General features: G+C 40.8%; 2 protein-coding genes across 2 annotated transcripts in view; both read right to left on the minus strand.

Annotated features, from left to right (window-relative positions):
* LOC306836863 (protein NLRC3-like) overlaps positions 1-753 on the minus strand; it is a 103,620-nt gene extending 102,867 nt beyond the window's left edge. Inside the window, exon 1 of the mRNA XM_079364205.1 lies at positions 545-753. Within this exon, the coding sequence (XP_079220331.1) occupies positions 545-675 (131 nt within the window). The 5' untranslated portion in view covers positions 676-753. The remainder of the gene's footprint in view (positions 1-544) is intronic.
* Positions 754-10,325: 9,572 nt separating this feature from the next.
* Positions 10,326-21,637, minus strand: part of LOC306836627 (NACHT, LRR and PYD domains-containing protein 12-like) — a gene marked incomplete at its 5' end in the record, with an annotated part of 28,499 nt that continues 17,187 nt past the window's right edge. Inside the window, 5 exons of the mRNA XM_079363803.1 lie at positions 10,326-11,322; positions 12,729-12,902; positions 17,240-17,416; positions 18,559-18,732; positions 19,282-19,458. Of these exons, the coding sequence (XP_079219929.1) occupies positions 11,304-11,322; positions 12,729-12,902; positions 17,240-17,416; positions 18,559-18,732; positions 19,282-19,458 (721 nt within the window). The 3' untranslated portion in view covers positions 10,326-11,303. The remainder of the gene's footprint in view (positions 11,323-12,728; positions 12,903-17,239; positions 17,417-18,558; positions 18,733-19,281; positions 19,459-21,637) is intronic.

Genomic DNA, 21,637 nt, shown 5'->3' on the forward strand with positions numbered 1-21,637 from the left:
ACGGATCAGAGCGCAAAGGAACTAGACTTTGGGGGTCAAACCTGCTTTGTCACGGTACAGATCACCTAGTGTGAGTGTGTCCTTAGTGATGTTCTGGTTTCATTTGTTGTCCTTCTCTTTATGGATTCTGTCTCTCCCGGGTCAGACTGGGACATAAAGTCAGTCCTGGACTTTGACACAACCTGCACCTGAACACAACGTGCTCCCTGGCAGGAGGGTCTTTATACTAGAGCTGCACTAATGATGTGATTTGAATCACACAGACTTTTCCTTTGGCTCTCTGCTTTCTCAAACACCTTCTTACGTATGAGCTCACAGTATCATATCAGATGATGCTGAAAAGACTAAACAGAGACAAGAACAAACTGAAACAGGGGCCGTGCTGAGCGCCATCTTCTGCTGCTAATAAACGTACTAATGAGAAGTAGGAGGATAACGGGCAGGTTCAAAGGTTTGTAAGAGTCCTCTTAGATTACAGCTTTACAAGGTGACTGAACCTACAAGGAAACATGTGAGGAGACAAGGAGTTAGTAAGAAGACTTACTTTGAGTCTGAGGCTCCAGATTCTTTACTGAAGTTTAGAGGACGATCTTTGGACCGATCACTCTTCAGAGACAGACAGCTGGGTACAGGAGACTCTGCTCCGTCCTCCTCTTCCTCTAAACGCACATCCATGATCTGATCTGAAGTCAGTCTGAGAGGAAACACAGAAACACTCACTGAGAGATCAACACAAGAGAAACAGGAGACAGTTTGATCTAACACACACTCACTCACACACACACACACATAAACACACACACACACACACACACACTCACACACACACCCACACTCACAAACAGGCACACACACACACACACACACAGCTCATATGAATGTAAGTAGTGATGTCATTATAAACTGTCTGACACACACACCTAAACACACTGACACACACACACAATCAAACACACACTCTGACACACACACAAACCGAAACACTCAATCTTTTGAACATGACTATTTTTACTGGTCATTTTTACACTTTACACTGTTTACAGTATTCTGTTCTATATTTATTAATTTGTACATTCAATAACTTCTTTGATGTTGTTTATTCTGTTTTCACTAAACTGAGTGTTTATTGTTTTTGCTGTGGAACAGTCCTGACATTTCACTGCACGTCTGGAAGAACATGTGACAAGATGAGCGACAAATCAACATGAGAGAAACAGGAGAAACCAGTTTGAACACACACACACACACACACACACACACACACACACACACACACACACACACACACACACACACACACACAAACCTATACCCAATCACACACACACATACATACAATCAAACACACACATACATACAATCAAACACACACATACATACAATCAAACACACACATACACACACACACAGGCACATGCACTCTCACACACACACACACACTCAAACGCATTCACAATCACACACTCTCACACACACACACACACATACACATACACTCTCTCACACACACACACACACACACACACACACACAAACACACACACACACACACACACACACACACACACACACAGCTCATATGAATGTAAGTAGTGACGTCATTATAAACTGTCTGTGTTCAGTTCACAGGAGGAAACTGAGAGTACAGAAGTGAAGATATAAAAACTCTGGATAAACACTCACCCCGCTTCACTCTTTACTTCTCTCTTCACTGTCTGTCCCTTTAAAATGGAGTCTAACTGACTGAACACTTTCACCTTCAGCCTCCTCAGGTGACCTACCTGTTAATCATGAGCCTGGATCACATGTTGCCCCTCCCTCCTCCATTTACAGGAAATCAGCTGTGTGTGTGGATCCAGACAGACCCGGGCTGCGTCTCACTGAATCTCTGCTGAGGTCTTTAAAGATGGACGCTCACAGATGAGGAGGACGAGGAAGAGGATTTATTATCAAAGCACATACTGATTTACACCATGGGAGCGTGCCCGGCAGCTCCTCCCTGACCTTCCTCTGCTGCTCCTCCCTGACCTTCCTCTGCTGCTCCTCCCTGACCTTCCTCTGCCAGGCGGTGGTACGGGGCACAGAGGAGGACGTGGTCGGAGCATCCGTGGAGGTGGAGGCCTGGGTGAAGAGGCTCCATCAGCGGAAGCAGTGGCAGGCGTGATCAGACTGTGCAGCTCAGGTGCCAGGGGCCCACGGTGCGTGGCGGTCTGACCGGACGCATCTTCAGGAAGATGAAAGACGAGGGGCTGGTCAGGCTTCCCCAACACCTTCACTGCCTTTCTCTGTGTAAAGACACCTGTATGGTAAACATAGGTGGCTAATGAGCACAGACCAGGTTAAAACAACTAAACAAAGCCTGACAAACCATTGAAAAGAAGCTTCACAGTGACCTGGTCACAACACACATCACAGGAATGTAAACCAATCTTTCAAAGGGGCTAATTGGACCCTGAAGTCCTATTTTCTCAGCATAAACTGGACAAAACGTCACCAGAAATATACACTGGGGAAAGCACACAGCAAGTGATGGAGGCTGCTTTAAAGATCCTCGTGGGGGAATGTTGCCATAGCAACACTTTTTAAAGGAAACAAAAAACATCCTAAATCAAGATGAGCAGGTTCCTATTCATAGGTCCGAAGTCAAGATCAGCAATAGCTACTGTATGTTGAGTCCAAGAACTAGTTCAATGTGTTCTAGTAAAGACTAACAAGTCTGACTAAGTCTTATCACAGGTCAGTCTAAAGCAACAAGTCCAAGGATTCAGAACAAGTCCATCAGAAGACCAGAGGTCCTTTACTATGAAGCTTCTCTGTGGACGAGTTGTATTTGTCAATGGACCTATCAGGCGAACCACACAGCATCTTATTGTTGAGGCTTGAAGAGATGAACATGAAGGTGTCGTGTCGAGGGGAAACTCTGCAGTAAAGCCACCCAGAGATCTTTAAGAGAGATGAAGTGTCATAAAGAGAAAACAAAGGGAAGCCGTTTGAACTCACCACAGTTTAATTGACTGGAAACGAACCCAGTTAGAGAGCACATCATAAGGACTCATTCATATGATTTTCAGCTTTCACTCCACTCTACTGCTGTTTTCTGCCCCATTGTAGTGAAGAGAGACTTGAAGTGATGAACTCCTGGTGAGGATCACAGGGACTGAATGACAGAGACACATTCCTATTTGTTTCTTGACATAAAGTCTGCTTTGTTCCAATTCTACTAAACGTTTATCCCACATTTCTCTGAGGATCCACATCAATGACTAAGTGTTTACAACATGCTGGTACCATCTTTCTTAGCCAAAGAAATAAAGAGATGTTCATGTGGATATTAATCGCATGTCTGAACGTGTCATTTTTGGTCACTCACACAAAAAATACATCTCCTGTATTCAAGGCTCTGAGCAGGTCGTAGCAGAAGACTGTATAAGACGTTATATCCTGTTTCACCAGGTAACGTAAGTTTGTATGTTGTCATCAAGCAGCAACCTCCAGTGTTAAAAAACTGAGTCAATGGTTGAGTGCAAAATCCTGCAGTTGGTCAAATGTGTCCAGTTGAGCCTGGCAGCAGAAGCAGCTGAAGTCACAAACACAGCCCACTCAAAGATGCCTGTTTTTACAGCAGACATTAAATAACATGTTTCCGGCCTGGTTCAGAGAATGACCTCGCTCTGATTAGCTCCTGTCTCCATAACAACACACAGGTCATTTGTTATAATAACTGGTCTGTTTTCATTTCATGAAGTCAAAGTATCTGGGCCACTCAAGGTCCATGCCTCTGTACGCTAACGAACCATTACAGCATTACAAGGACTCTGACTTTTCTTTTCTCTGGCGTGGCAGCAACATGCTCCTGTAGAAACTCACAGTACAGGTTCCTTAAGCTGAGCTGCAGATTCACATGACTATTCAGTACTAGAGAAACACAACACACTGCCAATAAGGGAACAAAACAACATATACACTTCAAGTTAAAATCAGTCATTATCTGTCAAACAGACTGAGAGGCTCTCATCAAATATTCTTCTTGCTGAAGAGAAGTTTCTTTCCCATTTACTGATGTTGTTTTGTTTTGTTTCTTGATGTGAACAAATCTTTGACTTTATTTTCCAGAAGCTTCTGTAAAAGTCTGTGGGGTTTTTAACCAGCTGTTGTTACGTGACTGGATTTGTATTTCTTTTACAGACAGCAGGAGAGCAGACTTTCTGTTCACCATCTTCACTTTATCTCTGAAATACTCAGGACAGACTCAAGTCCTCAACCGTTTGATCTTCAAACCATCTTTGTAGGTTTAAAGTCGTCTTCACTCATCACACTCTCCGACTCTCTTCCTCCTCCAGCTGCCACCGCCTGCTCTCATGTGTGTTTTCTCTGATTCATGCGGACAACTCTCTGCTACAGATTTGTGCTCTCAGACTCTGCTCTCCCTTTTATGACAGGAAGTTCCTCTTATCTGAGAGCGCTCATGCCAGGAGATTTATTCTCCCTGCTCTAATCTCATGCTTTAAGAACAAACAAGAACTCACCAGAACAATTTGAAAGAATCTCAAAGGTGGCGCATCACTAAATGTAAACTTACATTTAAAATGTCAGTAATGTCTGTGTGGCTGTATAATAACCTTTGTGGCCTCTGTCTAATGTAACCATGCTGCTGTCACAGGAACATTTGGATTTTACACTCTGTTATTGTAGAGACATGCTTATCACACACAGAGCTGCTTCACACTGCTACTCAGGGAATACACCAGAGAGGTTGGGGGTTCAGTGCCTTGTTCAAGGGCACCTCGGGCAGGGCTTGAGAGATGATCTGTTTCAGTTGTTTGTTTTTTTGTTTATGAAAGAAAAAGAAGGGAACAAAATCAGTAAATTGCTCTTGTGAATAAGTGGTAAAATGTGTGATTTCTTTGTTCCTCTTCCTTGTTCTTTCATCCGTCTCTACGTTTCAGATGCTTTTGTAAGATTACGTTCCTTTGATTCTTTACATTCTTTCTCCAGCTACCAGACCAACTCCCATATTTTTGGTGCACATCAGGACTTGAACCAGCGCCCCTTTAGTTCCCAACCCAAGTCCCAACTGACTGAGCTCCTGCCACCCCAGCAAACTGTCTAACTTGACCCTGTGGTGATGGAGGACGATACATGGACTGGATTTGTGTACAGACTAGTGTAGAAAGGTGATTTGTCAAAGAACAGTGCTAATAAGAGAGCTAGCATACGACTTAAACACTGACCAGCAAAATAACTTCCTCACTTGTAAACTAAATAATGTTAGAATAGATTTCCTCAAAGGGTTGTTTGAGTTCTCTCTCAATGTGTTTGGTGTTTGTCCAACTATTTCACACTGAAGTCTTTATAAAGTGTCTTTTGTTTTCTCCAAAGAGTGGAAAAAGAAGTGTGGAAAGACAAAGTCATCTCATGTTCTTTAAAGTCTTATCTGCATCTGCTATGAACAAAACGTCTGAATCTGCATGTGGTGCTCTACTGACACCTTGTAGCAGTGGAACACTTATAAAGGCTGCAAATAAAACACAGTGTGTGTGTGTGTGTGTGTGTGTGTGTGTGTGTGTGTGTGTGTGTGTGTGTGTGTGTGTGTGTGTGTGTGTGTGTGTGTGTGTGTGTGTGTGTGTGTGTGTGTGTGTGTGTGTGTGTGTGTGTGTGTGTGTGTGTGTCAAGGTTTCTCCATCACAGAGATGCAGATACATCAGGCTGTGATGCACACACCACATCTGGATTACAGAAACAGTGTTAAGCCTGGTGAGTGACATGGATTTCCACGCTCCCTCACTGAATTATTTCCCCGTCGTGGAGAGTGCACGGGGGATAATCACCATCCACTGCGCCCGAGAAAAATCTAATGAACGACCCTCCGTGGTTACACTTGAGCGAGGCATACAGAGGTTACACAGAGTTTTCATGTGGTCTTTCCAGGTTACCGAATACGCGACGATATCGTCAAGGTAAACTTGACAGTTATCGACTCCTCTCAGTACAGCGTTCATGAGCCTTTGGAAGGTTGCTGGAGCATTTCTGAAGCCAAAAGGCCGTGTACTGCAGAAAATGGTCTGGGGTGACAAAAGCACTAATTTTGGACGCACGCTGAGTAAGCGGGACCTGCCAGTAACCCTGAAGGAGATCCAGTTTACTTACGAACCGAACCAACCCGATCGACACAATCATCCATCCGCAGAAGAGGGAAAGAGTCGGGTTTAGTGACAGAATTCACTATCCGATAAGGAGAGGAGGAAAACCAAGGAAGTGTGTCTGTCCAAGGAAACCTAAGGAAAACCTCTGCTGAACACCAGCTGCCACTGCCATAAACTGCAGCCTCTGCTTGAAACCATCATCCTCCCCACATGTGCAATACTGCACAAAGTTTACTCCAGCACCCAGCAGTCTCAATAAAAAGACAAATATTTTTCAATATTAAATAAAGTTCATTGCATTCTGACAAGAAGCCTGTAAACTGTTGTTTCTTTAAATGCTCTGTAAGAGTCGTCCATCACCTGCTGAAATGCAGAACTGCATCAGTATTCAGGAGATTTCTACAGGAGAAGCCTTGGCTTCTGAGTGCAGTAATTAAAGGCTTCCCACTCTGTTGTTTTAGACTTCTTTTCATTATGGACACGCTTGTCTGGTCACGCCAATCTGTGTCTTCAATGGTAGAAACACTAATCCATCATTTAAGGGGAGTGACATCAACATGCAAATGCGTCCGAATGATGTGGCTGATAACGCTGCACTTTAATTCCCACTGATGGCTGCTTTCTTTGTGGGCGTTTATGAGACAGAACAAGGCCGAGAAAAAAACAAGATCAACTTCAAACAAAGACTGTTTAAGTCCGAAGTCCTGCATGGGCTCTATGAACGTTTCTTCTCTGATGTTTAAATTCATGAAAGGCGACAACTGAGCTTCTATGTCAAAATGTCAAGATGTCTCCGCGCCTGATTAATGGCTGAAAGTGTAATCAGTCCGAAATGAGACCAGGCGTGAATTATTTCCACACATTTCACACAGACACACTCACCGGAGTGTCTTCCTGTGCATGTCTTCTTCTGTGATCCCAACATAAGTGAGGGTTTCATTCCAAACTGGATTCAGAGAGTTTCCAATCTTCTTGGTCTTCAGCTTATTGACCTGAAACACAGACGCACAGAGACGCACACACACAAACACAGAGCAAGAACAAAGAGGGCGCCACTTTGACCTACCATTTAGAAATCCTGTTTATTCCAGAGAGTTAAAGGTCAAAGAGAGCGATGATGACAGAAGGTTCACGAGGGAGAGATGAACACGTAGTTACTGTCATGTTTACATTTTAGTTTATGTCGTCATGACAACCTGTAGTGACCTGGGGCCTGCACCATGAAGCAGGATTCAGGGTCACTTCAGGGTTAACCCTGGGTTTACAGTCCTGAAGGTGGTTCACTTCTAAACTGGGAATATCGCCATGGTAACTGACGCTGCACACCTAACCTGCTCAGGAGAAGGATATGTTGGAGATAAGAGATCAACCTGTGAAAATCTCACTGACCAATCAGATCTCTTGATGGTGTCGCTCTGTGAGCTGATGGAGAGAGAGCGACAAACACTTCCTGTGTCCCGTCTGATTTGACATCATAGTCCTTAAAGGTCATGATTGTTTGTTCCTGATATCCTTCATCCCAGTGGCGTCATCAGGCCTATTTTAGGGGGTCTGAAGCCTCCCTAAAATGTTCTTCAGCTCCCCTAAATAATTTAGTGTTTTGATATAAAAACCTTTTTTTTTTTTTTTTTTTTTTTTTTTACAAAATATGTTGACAAATTCAATATAAAGTGTCCAGAATATGAGTTTAAATAAATAATCATATAACCTGTCATTATTGACTTAAATATGATGATGAATCTGTCAGTTTCCCTTCACTTCATCGTGTCAGGTAGAGAGACCCTTCAGCGCGTCGTTATCCAATCCATTCCACTTGTTCATATAGAGACCGCCCACGTGACTGAAAATCCAGTCCGTGTTTTCCCTGCGACCTAGCTTGCACTCCTGCAGCGTGTGTGTGTAAGATGAAGTCCACACAGAGCGGCTAGAACAGCGTGAGGAGAAGGACGTGAATGCAGAGTGGATATAAGAAAGTTTTTGAACAAAGTAAGTATTCTTCTCTGCTGCTAGTAATAATTAGTTAGCCCCCAGCTAACAGCACAAAGTCCCATGTAATTAATGAACCAAGTGCTTCCTGTTTGACAAGTAAAAACCTAGCTTGCACAGTTACTTTCCAGCTCTAAAACAACTGTGCTACTTAGCTAGCTCGTTAGTGTGAAATGCATTGTGAAGGCCCTGGTTGTTTATAGAGCTAAGTGTGCACTCTCTTTACCATATACTATCTTTGGGCTGATTTCCTTCCTTCTGGAGCATCAGCTGTGTTTCTCACTTTATGCACGGATGCACACCTGAAACAGGAGCTGAGCTCATTCACTATGATTATCATCATTGGATATTAACAATAATAATAATGATAAAAATACACTAATAATAATAATAATCACTCCACCACCCCATTGACCTGCAGGAGTCAGGACAGAGGAGCACAGGGAGTGAGAGGGGAGAGATCTCTACTGGAAAGGTGAGTCTGAAGGATTTCACAGGATAGAGTCATTAGTGATGCAGACAGTCTTTGAATATGATGGAACTCAATATGAATATGAAACATTTCAATCAAGGCGCACCATAACAGACTGATGATTGATTAGAAAGTGGAGAAAGCCAATTTATAGATAGATAGATAGATAGATAGATAGATAGATAGATAGATATGTAGTGGCACTCCGTCTCTGTCTTCGTCCTCTGTATCACTTATTGGAGTCAACTCACAGTATTTGCAACGTGAGTGAAAAAACAAGACAACTTTCCTTCGTTTCGAAAGGTTTACTGAAAAAATGTCAAAGTAAAATACAGGTTTAACAGAAGGTCTAACGCACGGTCAAAAAACTGTGTAACTTCCATTAATATTTGACTCCAACTGCTTACGTTACATCCGTCACATTTAACTACGCAGTGATGTCACGACCGAAACATTCAGAAACATAAAAAATAACCTTTTCACCATTTTAATGACTAAATTATGACCTTACAAACTATTTTAAACATTATGAAGAAACATGAAATTACTTACAAATCAGATTTTAATCATTTTTAACTAAATATTTGTAATCAAATCAATTATAAGCATATTGGCTCTTACAAGATAGATAGATAGATAGATAGATAGATAGATAAAATATTTCCCTTCACTCCCTGAATCTACTGACGCTTCTCATCCACTCTCAGCAAGCTGACACCTTTCCCCCAGAATCCACCTTGTTTGAAGCATCAGACAACATCCAATCAAATGTCAGAATAGCCCATGAAGAAGTGTGTAATGGATGTTAGCGACGCGAGCCCATACGAGCCACACAAACACCATGCTACCAAAGATAATTACATTTGCGTACAAAACCTACGAGGTGGTAAACAAACAAAGAGCTGCCAGATGTAGAACATGCAGTTCAAGAATTACAGACGGGGATGCAACAACTTCAAACTTCGTTCAACATTTGAAGTCACACAAAGAACGGTAAGTGGAGGCTAATATTTATTGTGAGTAAATGCATTAGATAGCGTTAGCTAAACGGCTAGTTTAAATAGCATTACTGGAAACTACAACTCTGAAGGTACGTTAGCTGAAGTTATGGGGAACGTTAAGGCAACCCCTCCTCCCCATTTTGTGTCAGAGTCGTGCATTACCTTGTCGGGGATCATTTCTCGTCATTTCTCCTCACATATTTAATTATTGATTATTTGTTTTAGCACCTATTTATACAGTGGTGACATTAAGCACTGCAGGCTACTAATAAACGATACAGTTTACATTACTTGTGCTTACTTTTCCATATAGTGCTACACTATACTCCTACTGCATTACATCTGAGAGGGAAATCATTTACTTTTTACTTCAGTATGTTTGTCTGACAACTTCAGCTAATTTTCAGATTGCAGTGAAAACCTTGCATTGTATATTCAAATGTGCTGATTTTGAATGTTTGCAATTTATTTTGTTTTGTAATTAATTCCAATTTCATTAAGTGTTACTGTGGCTTTTAAATATAACTTAACTTCATAATTTTTCCTGAACATTCCCCTCAAAATCTGAATTGTATGCTTCAAATTTGAAGCTAATTTAGGCGTTGTAGTTTACAATCTAATTACTTTAACTAGATTGGTTATAAATCTAGTTTCATCTGCAAGTCATGTGGGCCTGTAATGCATTTTCTGACATCTGTTGAACATGCTCTTCTCTTACAGATATGAAGAATACCAGATCAACAAAAGAATCATAAATGAGTCACAACAGCCGTCAGTCTCACAGTTCATGGACACCCGTGCAGGGCAGTACAGCACAACTCATCCTCAACAGAAAGCAATCACTAATTCAATACTGTCAGACTTGGTTATTGATTGCAACATGCCGCTGTCTATCGTGGAAAACAAGAGTTTTTGTTTTTTCACTGTTTAAAGACTAATATGCAGCAGACTACATGAGACTGCAGACACGCTGAGATAAAGCTGATAATAATCCACTTTACATTCTTTAATCTGTGCCAGTAGAAAAGGCGTCGGCACGTTAATATCATGTTCATACAAAAAAGTTCTTATCTAAACCAAGGTGCTTCAGAGTTTTCCATGTTTTTACACCGTGTCCTAACAGCACGCCAGACGTCTACATGGCGTTGCATTGTTGCATCCGTTACATATTTCATTGTTTGCTCTGTGAAGTTCAGTTTGTCCTTTCAAACAAAATGACATCTACAGAGCTCTCATATTGAGGAGCTGTCGACTCGAATCACTCAGAGGCTCGTCAATAAACCACTCACCATCAGACCAATGAAGTTTTTCTCAGCTGCTGACACAGGTCAAAGGTCAACATGTCAGTCCAACATACAGACTAACAAGTGACAGAAGTTAGAGTAGAAACACATCACACTGAAGTCTGGAGTCAAAAGAATCATCACATGAGAAGAAGAACTGCAGCATTTCTTGGTAGCTTTTGACCTCTGAACATTTCTAGCAGCTGTTTCATGTTTGACCTTCCTCTCCTGTAATGTGTGGAGAACAGATTCATTAGAAATATCACTGAAATGAACTGTGAGCTGATTCCTCTCAGTCCCTGATGGATGAAGATCTCCTCAGCTTGCAGAGCTTCTCCACACACAAGATGGTGGAGGTTCCTCCTCTGTGGATCATCAGCTGCTCCTCTCTGCTCCACCAGAGTCCTGATCACTCACATTATGACTGAGACCACCAGCTAAAGAGAGAAGAAGAGAGATGACAGAAATCAGAAGTTACTGTCATGTTTACATTTTAGTTTCTGTTGTCATGACGACCTGTAGTGACCTGGGGCCTGCACCATGAAGCAGGATTTAGGGTCACTTCAGGGTTAACCCTGGGTTTACAGTCATGAAGGTGGTTCACTTCTAAACTGGGAATATCGCCATGGTAACTGACGCTGCACACCTAACCTGCTCAGGAGCAGGATATGTTGGAGATAAGAGATCAACCTGTGAATATCTCACTGACCAATCAGATCTCTTGATGGTGGCGCTCTGTGAGCTGATGGAGAGAGAGCGACAAACACTTCCTGTGTCCCGTCTGATTTGACATCATAGTCCTTAAAGGTCATGATTGTTTGTTCCTGATATCCTTCATCCTTTAACAGAGAAAAAGCAGCGCAGCCTTTGAGTTGTTTTAAAGATGTTCAATGATGAAGAGCTTCTTCTGCCTTTGAATGATATCTTCATATGAATGTTTAGTGTCTCCATGCCGCTCTGTTTGTGATGCTCAGAGCTGCAGCTGAACTTCTCAAACTGTTCTGGTCTCCACATGAAAGAGTCAGAGCAACACATTCAGTTCAGAGAAGAAACACGAGTTCTTCTGCTCAGTTCTGAGATGAACTAACGATGGGAAGGAAATAGAAGAAGCCGTAGTTTGGACATGAATCCTCTCTGATGTTTCTTTGTTTCTGTCAGTTGTCCTTCCTGCATTTGTTCCTGCAGCTGTGTAACTTTAGTCTTTGAGCCTGTTTGTCTTCAACTTCTTCATATTATTCATATAGTTTGTTCACAGTTTGTTAGATATGATGATCTGCTGACTGCAGACTCTGTGATGATTGTGATAGGTTAAATGAAGATAGCTCCGCCCCTTTTATGTGAGCGTGCTCTCTGAAACTCTGGGTTTACTTGTCAGGTTGATAAGCAGCTTCATGTGACTGTTCAGCACCATCTCTTCTGTCAGGGTTAGTGAAGCCAGATCACAGAAAACAAACCCTGAGTATGTTGAACTCTCTTCATAGTGTCCACCCAGAAAAGGATTTCTCCAACAACAAACAAGAATCTGAATGAATGAAATGAGAGCTGTAGCCACTTTTAGATTGTATCTTCAATCTGTAATGTTCTCTGCTTTAAAGCATTTGTATTGTCATATTGTGCTTCATGTATTTTAATGGATCCTCATCAAGTGTTTTGGAGTTTAATGTGTTTGTTTACACAAAGGACCAACTAGAGACACGAGCTGGAAATTAACAACAGCTATAAACTCTTTATGCAGCTCATCAGTTTCATGCTTTGTATTGAGACTATGTTCAATCACATTGTCCCTATTAATAAATAAATTCAAACATGTGGAGGGTTTACTAAAGAACACTGAGAGACTGACCTCAGAGTCTCCAGCCGATAGTTTGGATTCTTCTGAAGATCACACAGCGGCTTCACTTCTGACTTCAGCAGGTTGTTGTAGTTCAGGTCCAGCACTCTGAGATGGGAGGGGTTGGACTTCAGAGCTGAGGCCAGAGAAGAACAGCTGATCGCTGACAAACTGCACCAACTCAATCTGAATAAAGAATAAAAGAAGTAAATGTAGATGATAGTGAGCTTTATACATGAATGTGTGATGTTGTCTACATGAACACACTGATGTGATCATCATCTGTTCATTCCAACATTGAAGGACTTTATTAGGATGCATTAATACTTTAGTTCTTCCTGATCCTTCTTAGATTCAAACACTAATTTCTCTCCTTTGACTCACTCTACAAACTGTTCAGACATTTGGAAGAATCCACATCAACTAAATACATTTTTAAATGTATTTTTAAGAAACAGATCTCTGCAGAGCTCTAAAATAGATACAAACTGACTACAAAAGACTTTTGATCAGGAAGTAGAGCCTGCTGGAGGAAGTGTGGGGATCAGGAAGACAATCATCAGCATATCTTTGACTCTTGTCCCGTGTTGGGAAGGTTTTGGGGATTTGTTCAGGAGAAGATTACAAATATTAATATTTACAGAAACGGCTTCATCCACTTCATATTCTACATGTCCTCTCGGGTTGGATGGCGTGCTCTGGTGACCCGTAGGCTCTTACACTGGTACACCTTTATATACAGTAGAAGGTCATTCTTGGTCTGCTTCCTCACTATCTCTGTGTTTTTATCACACAGAAAAGTACTGGACAGTATTCTTTGTGTTCTCAGGACCTTTTCATGCTCTCTGTTCCAAATGCTCAAACAGAAATTAGTAAAAGTGCTTTTGTGTTTTCTGCACCCTCAGCCTGGAATCTGTTGCAGAATGGAGTCCTTGAAGGTTTTTAAATCTAAAATGAAAGACCTGGAAGCAGATTCTACAGGATGCACATGGTTTTAGTTTGACTGCTTGAGCTACTGACTCCCAGATTTGACTCATAGATGGTTCTATCATATTGTTAAATATTGTGTTTTGTAAATTGTCCTTTGTCTCCCTTCGTGTCTGTAACTTTGTGTTTTTGCTGCTGCCTGTCTCGACCAGGTCTCCTGTGAAAAAAGAGGTTCTTCATCTCAATGGGACCAACCTGCTTAAATAAAAGCTTCAATAAAAATTAAAACCGCAAGCGGTGATGAAGGGACCGAAGCATGTCGGCGCGTGTCGCGACTGCGGGAGTGCAGCCGCGACACGAGGCCAAGCAGCAGGCCTTACAGTCATCGAAGGTGAAAAAATTGAAGTGTGCCGAGACATCAAAGTTTGATGGTACGCCGCGGCCACGCCCTTTGACGAAATAACGTGCGGAGCACAACGAGAGAACCTTCAACATGTCTTACCAACTTATTAAAACAACATGACAAGTTTAATTTTTCTGCTGGGATCATGTGTGTTATGTTTGATGACTCTACGCCTATATTAAGCACTATAACAAACTACTTCCTGTTTATGAGGAACAACGCTTACGTACGACCACGCCCTTTAACGAAATAACGTGCAGAGCACAACGAGAGATCTTCAACATGTCAAGATCACACAGACACTGACTTTTTGTCAATCGGATAAACGCTTTTATAGGAGTTCGTTCAAATAGGTAACCTTTAAAATGCGAATTTTCGCTATTAAAAAAAATATGGCGGACTTCCTGTTTAGTTTTGACGATGTGTGCAAGAGGATTTATTGTAGTTCCTGACATTATTAACATACGAAAAAATTGTCATGCATGTCAGAGAAAAAAACCTCTATGGGGAGGTCTTTCAGAAAGGTAAAATAGGGGTGAGCCGAGACATCAATGTTTGATGGTACGCCATGGTCACGCCCTTGAACGAAATAACGTGCGGAGCACAACGAGAGATCTTCAACATGTCTAGAATACACTGACATTGAGTTTACGATGATCGGTTAAACGCTGTTGTAGGAGTTCGTTCAAATAGGTAACCTGTGAAACGTGAATTTCGGCCATTTTTGTTGCATTCAAAAAAATATGGCGGACTTCCTGATTGGTTATGACTATAGGTGTGAGAGGATTTTATGTAGGACCGGACATGCCCAATAAGCATAAAAAAAATCATGCTCGTAGGACCATAAAACCTCAATGGGGAGGGCTTTTTGAAAATTTCAAAGGGGCGCCACCGAGTCATTTAGCCACGCCCACTTTTTATGCCAGCATGTATAGCTTTATTTTTCCACTGGGATCATGTGTCTGATGGTTGGTGAGTGTATGACTATATTAAGGCCCGTAACAAACTACTTCCTGTTTGTGACGAACAACGCGTCCGTATGACCACGCCTTTTGAGGAAATAACGTGCAGAGCACAACGAGAGATCTTCAACATGTCGAGAACACACTGACATTCTCATTGTGTCCATCGGATAAACACTTTTGGAGGAGTTCGTTCAAATAGCTAACCTGTGAAACGCAAATTTTCGCCATTGAAAAAAAATATGACGGACTTCCTGTTTGGTTTTGACTATGGGCGTAAGAGGATTTTATGTGAGATCTCGCATGCTGAATGTGCCTAAAAATTTTCGTGCACGTACAATGAAAAAACCTCAATGAGGAGGCCCTTTTGAAAATTTGAAGGGGCCGCCACTCAGTCATTGTGCGCATTTTTGTTACGAAATGACGAGAATATCAAATTTTTCACCAGACCCGATGACGTTGGAGATTTTGATGAGTTTTCATTCACGTTCAAGCCGTCAAAAATGGCTCCAACGCGACGGAAGAAAAAAAAAATAATAATCATTTGAAAAACAATAGGGTCCTTCGCACTGGTCAGTGCTTCGGTCCCTAATAATCGTAAGGATTACAATAGGGTCCTTCGCACTGGTCAGTGCTTCGGTCCCTAATAAAAAAAATAGTTGGTATCGCTCCAGCAGGAATAGAGAAGAAGGGATAAATACTTGTACACTGACAGGAGTCAGCCTGTTTGAGGTCATGTTTTGTGTTTTGTTTTATTCTGATCATGTTTTCTTTGTGTTACTGACTCTTGTCTTTGTGTTTCATCCTACAAGTCTATTTAGAATACATTTATAATATATACATTTAAATGTTAAAAATAAATAGATGAAGATTCACCACGTCATTGTCTTACACTCTTCAGTCAACACAGCCAGAGCCACACACAATATATGCACTGTTACCTAAACTTTACAATAACACTTTCACAATGCAACAGGTTTGATCAGCTGGCATCAACCTGAGTCACTGCACCTGTCAGACATCACTCTATTAGCTCCAGAATACTTTTACACACAGCACAAAGAAATCATCTCAGACAATCGAAGCACGTTATTGAATAGCTCTCCACATCTATAACACAAACATGCACACAAAATAACACTTTACTCCATCTCCAACCTTTTCACGCAAACCACAAGGAAATAATCTCCAAATATTTACACGTTAGTAAACAGTTCTCTAAATCCATTACACGCAGAACACATGGTCAAAGTAACACTCTCCATCTCCACCACCTTGTAATAATACTACAGTGTGACGTTAAACAGCAGAGATATGAAAGTGATCCTACTTTGAGCTGCAGACAGGCTGACCTGCTTACAGGTGTCCACATGTCCAGATGTCTGTATTGAGGGGACGGATGTCCAGGGAGTTCATGATGTGTGTGTGGACATGCATCACTTAAACGTTTGTGGGTATTTTCTGGGTCATGGTGCTGCATAGCCATGTCTTCAAAAGACGTAAGGCTGAGAACGTGCGCTCACATGGCTCTTGTTTGTTACTGGAGCTTAGTCCAACATGATGCTACATCTTGAACAGTGACTCGTAGACAGAGCATGGAGCGAGCGGAGAACCTTTTTACTTCACTCGGCCTCTGCAACCACGAGCCTGCCAGACGTTGACAACGTAACTTAAACTTCTGTAAATTATGCCTAAAAATCAAAAATACATGTAATAGCCTATGTGTGTTAAAACCTTTTCCCGGAGGATTCATAAGGAATTTATAAATTGAGCAAAAATATTTTTAATACATTTTTCAAAAATCTCCCCCTCGCCACTCGTGGGTGCTGCAGCACCCTCACTTCCCACGGCCACGGATGAATCTGCATCTTTTAATGCATGGAAGGCAACAGCTGAAGAAATCCAAGAAAAGTAAAGAATCATGTTTAGACTAAGAAACAGAGAAGATGACTTCATGAGTAACTGGAGTAAATGAGTAAAGGAAACGGTGGAGTGGAATAATAACATGTATATACATTTAATGAAATTCAGAGAGGACTGAAGGACCCCCCCATTCTATTTCTTTTCTTTATTAATTAATTAATTAATTTAATGATCTTTTTCTCTTCGTAACATATCCTCTGTTCTTTATTATTTTTTGTATTGAATGTTTAAAAAAAGATTGATAAATGTGCCTGGATGAACAAAATATGTGATGAAATTCAAATAAATATTACAGTCAGTGATCTTACATCAGAGTCTCCAGTCTGCAGTTTGGACTCTGCAGATAATCACACAGCAGCTTCACTCCTGGATCCTGCAGGTTCTTGTTCTGACTCAGGTTCAGCTCTCTGAGATGGGAGGGGTTGGACTTCAGAGCTGAGGCCAAAGAAGAAAAGATGATCTCTGACAACCAGCAGCCCCTCAATCTGAATAAAGAATAAAAGAAGTAAATGTAGAGGACAGTGAGCTTTATACATGAATGTGTAATCTCAATGGGACCAAACTGCTTAAATAAAAGCTTCAATAAAAATAAAATAAATAGTTGGTATCGCTCCAGCAGGAATAGAGAAATAAGGGAAAAATACTTTTACACAATAATACACATAGCTGCATGAAAGCAAATGACAGGGAGCTGATTGGATGATAAATCTCCATCTATTAATGCATGGAAGGTAACAGCTGCAGAAATTCAAGAAATGTAAAGAATCACGTTTAGATTAAGAAAGAGAGAAGATGACTTCATTAGTAACTGGAGTAAATGAGTAAAGGAAACGATGGAGTGGAATAATAACATGTATGTGTAACAGAGTTTTTATTGTGTTGTTCCACTTGCATATCAGACTTGTTTATTTTTATCATTGGCTCAATGGCGCCCTCTCTCAGGTTGAGTTTATATACACAATGGTAACTGAGTGCTGTATCATTCTCTGAGAGACGTGCCGGGGTAAGTTGCAGTGCGCAGCGCAATATACAAATATTGTGTATTAATGTCTGTATTAGCACTTGTGGTTATATAAATACACTGTGATGTGTATGTATATTATTTTATTAGATTATTGTTTGTATTTTCTGTGAGATAACATGTTACCATGACAACATTGTACACGAATGAGTTAGCTAACTCGCCTTGTGTTGAAGTTGTTTTGTAGTGTGCTGCCTGTGGTCGATTTTACACGAGCCAAACCCGAACACGAACCAGCATTTACTCTGTTCCCGTTCAGACGTGCCGTGACAATAAACTGCAGCGCGAAAAGACCAGCAAGCCTCCCGCTCTTTACTCTACATACAACGCAGAGTCGAAGGGTTAACTGAACCAGCCAGCTGCTGTGAAGGGCAGATGTGCCCGGTTACATATATAGATAGAATTAAATTAAGAGAGGACTGAAGGACCCCCCCATTCTATCTATTTTCATGATTAATCTTAATTTAATGATATTTTTCTCTTCATAACATATCCTCAATTCTTAATCATTTTTTGCATTGTATGTTCAAAAAAGATTTATAAATGTGCCTGGATGAATAAAATATGTGATGAAATACATATAAATATTACAGTCAGTGATCTGACCTCAGAGTCTCCAGTCTGCAGTTTGGACTCTGCAGATAATCACGCAGCAGCTTCACTCCTGAATCCTGCAGCTTGTTGTAGTTCAGGTCCAGCTCTCTGAGATGGGAGGGGTTGGACTTCAGAGCTGAGGCCAGAGAAGAAAAGCTGATCTCTGACAAACTGCAGTAACTCAATCTGAATAAAGAATAACAGAAGAATAAACATGTGTAATCCAGTCACATGTGTTCAGGTTGTGATGAGTATCTCAACATCACTTTGTCCTGATGAATCAAGTTTTCTCTAAATGATTAGAGGATCATTTCTGATTGTGTATTCACTAAATCTAAATCCTCCAAATGTCAGCTCAACATTCATCCAGCTGTTCATGTGCACAGATGAAGAACAGGCTGCTGATCTCAGTCAGCTATGTGATGTTACTACATTTATCAAATCACACATTATTCAATCACAAGTCTTCATGATTTCACTTCTTAACAGAACCAGAGGAAACCAGAGGCTTCATGTGCACCTTGTTCAACTTCACTTCACAGAGTCACAAAAACCTTTTCACATCAAATCTCTAAATTATTCAGCAACTTGGAAAAAAGAAAAATCTCCAAAATAATTTAAGATCACAAGATTCAAATTCAGACAAAAACTGAAAACATATAAATCCTGAAATGTGCAACAATGGAGGATGTGGATTGAAATGATTCAAATGAATGACACAGTCAGTGATCTGACCTCAGAGTCTCCAGTCTGCAGTTTGGACTCTGCAGATAATCACACAGCAGCTTCACTCCTGAATCCTGCAGCTTGTTGTTGTGACTCAGGTCCAGCTCTCTGAGATGGGAGGGGTTGGACTTCAGAGCTGAGGCCAGAGAAGAACAGCTGATCTCTGACAACCTGCAGCCCCACAATCTGAATAAAGAATAAAGGAAGTAAATGTAGATGACAGTGAGCTTTATACATGAATGTGTGATGTTGTCCACATGACCACACTGATGTGATCATCATCTGTTCATTCCAACATTGAAGGACTTTATTAGGATGCATTAATACTTTAGTTCTTCCTGATCCTTCTTAGATTCAAACACTCAAAGCTCCTGTGAGGAACTTTCATTACGTGTCTGTTTTGGCGCCCCCCTGTGGACAAAGTGAAACCTCTTCTCTCTCGACTGATCTTGTCCTGTACAGTATTCCCTCACTAAAAACTCCTCCTGCTTTCTTTGAACTCTACAAACTACAAGTCAGTGTGAATCTCTTCTGTAGGAAATGTAAAGAAAGGCTTTTCCAGACAACGTCCTGTGATTCTCCTCATGTGACAGCGAGCAGCTGGAAACAGGCAGACTTTCAAAAGGACTTTATAATGTTGGTGGTCTCATTGACTTTAGACAATCATCAAGAGAAATCCAGATGACTTTGAGTGTGTTTCATCAGCAGATCAAACCTCCTCACACTACGTTTAAATCACAGAGTTTGTTTTGATATAATATCATAAAAAACATGAACGGTATGAAAGAGAGGACGAATGAGTTCACTCTGGACCAGTGACATCATCACTGACATCATCAGGTCACGTGGCTGCTACAGGTGCAGAAGCTAGCAGCAGGTAGCAATTAGCAGAAGTCCCTGTATAGCTGGTTAGCATCAGATAGCTGACAGACAGCAGAGTGGGGATTTCCACACAGCACTTTAATTCCCCAAGACTTGATATGGAGCACACAGAGCCAGGTCTCTACGGCTCTATATTCACTCATCAAACATGAGCAGTGATATAAAGAGGTGACCTGCACCAACTCCTCACTGAGGGTCAGAGTCCTCTCACCGTCTCACACACATGAAGATGGATGTCAGAGATCAACAACTCTTTCTATCACACACTCAGAACAGAACAGAGGCTCCACCTGGTGGAGCTGTTTGGTACTTGATAGTACGTATTTTCACGGATTCATTCATCTTAATAAATTTGTGGATATATCTTTTAATTGTGTCAACCATGTGAGAGTAATTCTTTTAGGTTTGTGAAGATGTGCTCAATTAGTGGGTGATAGCAGCTGGTGATTTTGTGGAAAAACAGATTTTATGGACATGCGTTGTTTTGGAAGAAGTATTGATACAGAAATACAGAGTCAGTTATTGCGGATTGAATCGAAGTTGACTGCGAGAAAGCCATGTTAGATATTATAGAGTTGGCTGAAATAACACATGACGATGAAGAAATGACTGACTGGGCCTGATTTGTGTTGATGGTTGTTTGTCATTTGTCTTGTCTTGTTTTTTTTTGTCTAAAAGTCTCGAGCAATTACAACTTTTTTTTTTGCGTTGTCCAGAAAACTACATTTCTCTGATCACCTTTTAGAAATGCATCATACATTGTGAAGAAAATGTTCAACAGACGTGTTTTATCTTACTATTTATACACTCTTACACTCTCAGCTATTTGTTGTGTGTGAATGGAACTACCAACAATATTGTTCAATTATTCAAACAATTATTACAAATTTAAAAAAAAAGGAAAATTAAAAACTTTTAACAATAGAAAATGACTAACCATAACAAAGTGACAAGAAGGTACCACATTTCTCACTTAGCAGATAAATCTGTTATCCAGAAAAAATGTGGAACTTTATTTGACTTATTTCACAGCATGGACTGATTATTATTACGATTATTTTGACAAGCACAAACTAAACTTTGTCCACAATAATTTAATTGATAACAATTCAGTTTTTGATCTTTTGTGTTATGCAGATTACATGTTATCTGTATTGTACAGCATGGGATTTCATGTATGTTCAATGACCTTGTAATACCAACAACAGCTTGTAATGTATGACCCAGAGTAAAAGGCAGATACCTTTAATATCAATGTTTCTCAGTATCTGTAGTCAAAGCCTGAAGTATGGAATGTGTTATTGCATGGTCAGAAATGAAATAAAGGTTTTTGAATCTTTAAAAAGATTGAAACTTGTTTTCATTGAGTAAATGTGTGAAGTACTTATTATTATTTTTTTCTGGGTACTCTAAGCAGGTGGTTGATTCCACCTGCTTAGACCACTGTACATACCTTCCAACCAAGTGACCTCCTAGTTTGCAA

The sequence above is a fragment of the Symphodus melops genome (genome assembly GCF_947650265.1).
Source record: "Symphodus melops genome assembly, chromosome: 16".
Classification (NCBI taxonomy): Eukaryota; Metazoa; Chordata; class Actinopteri; order Labriformes; family Labridae; genus Symphodus; species Symphodus melops.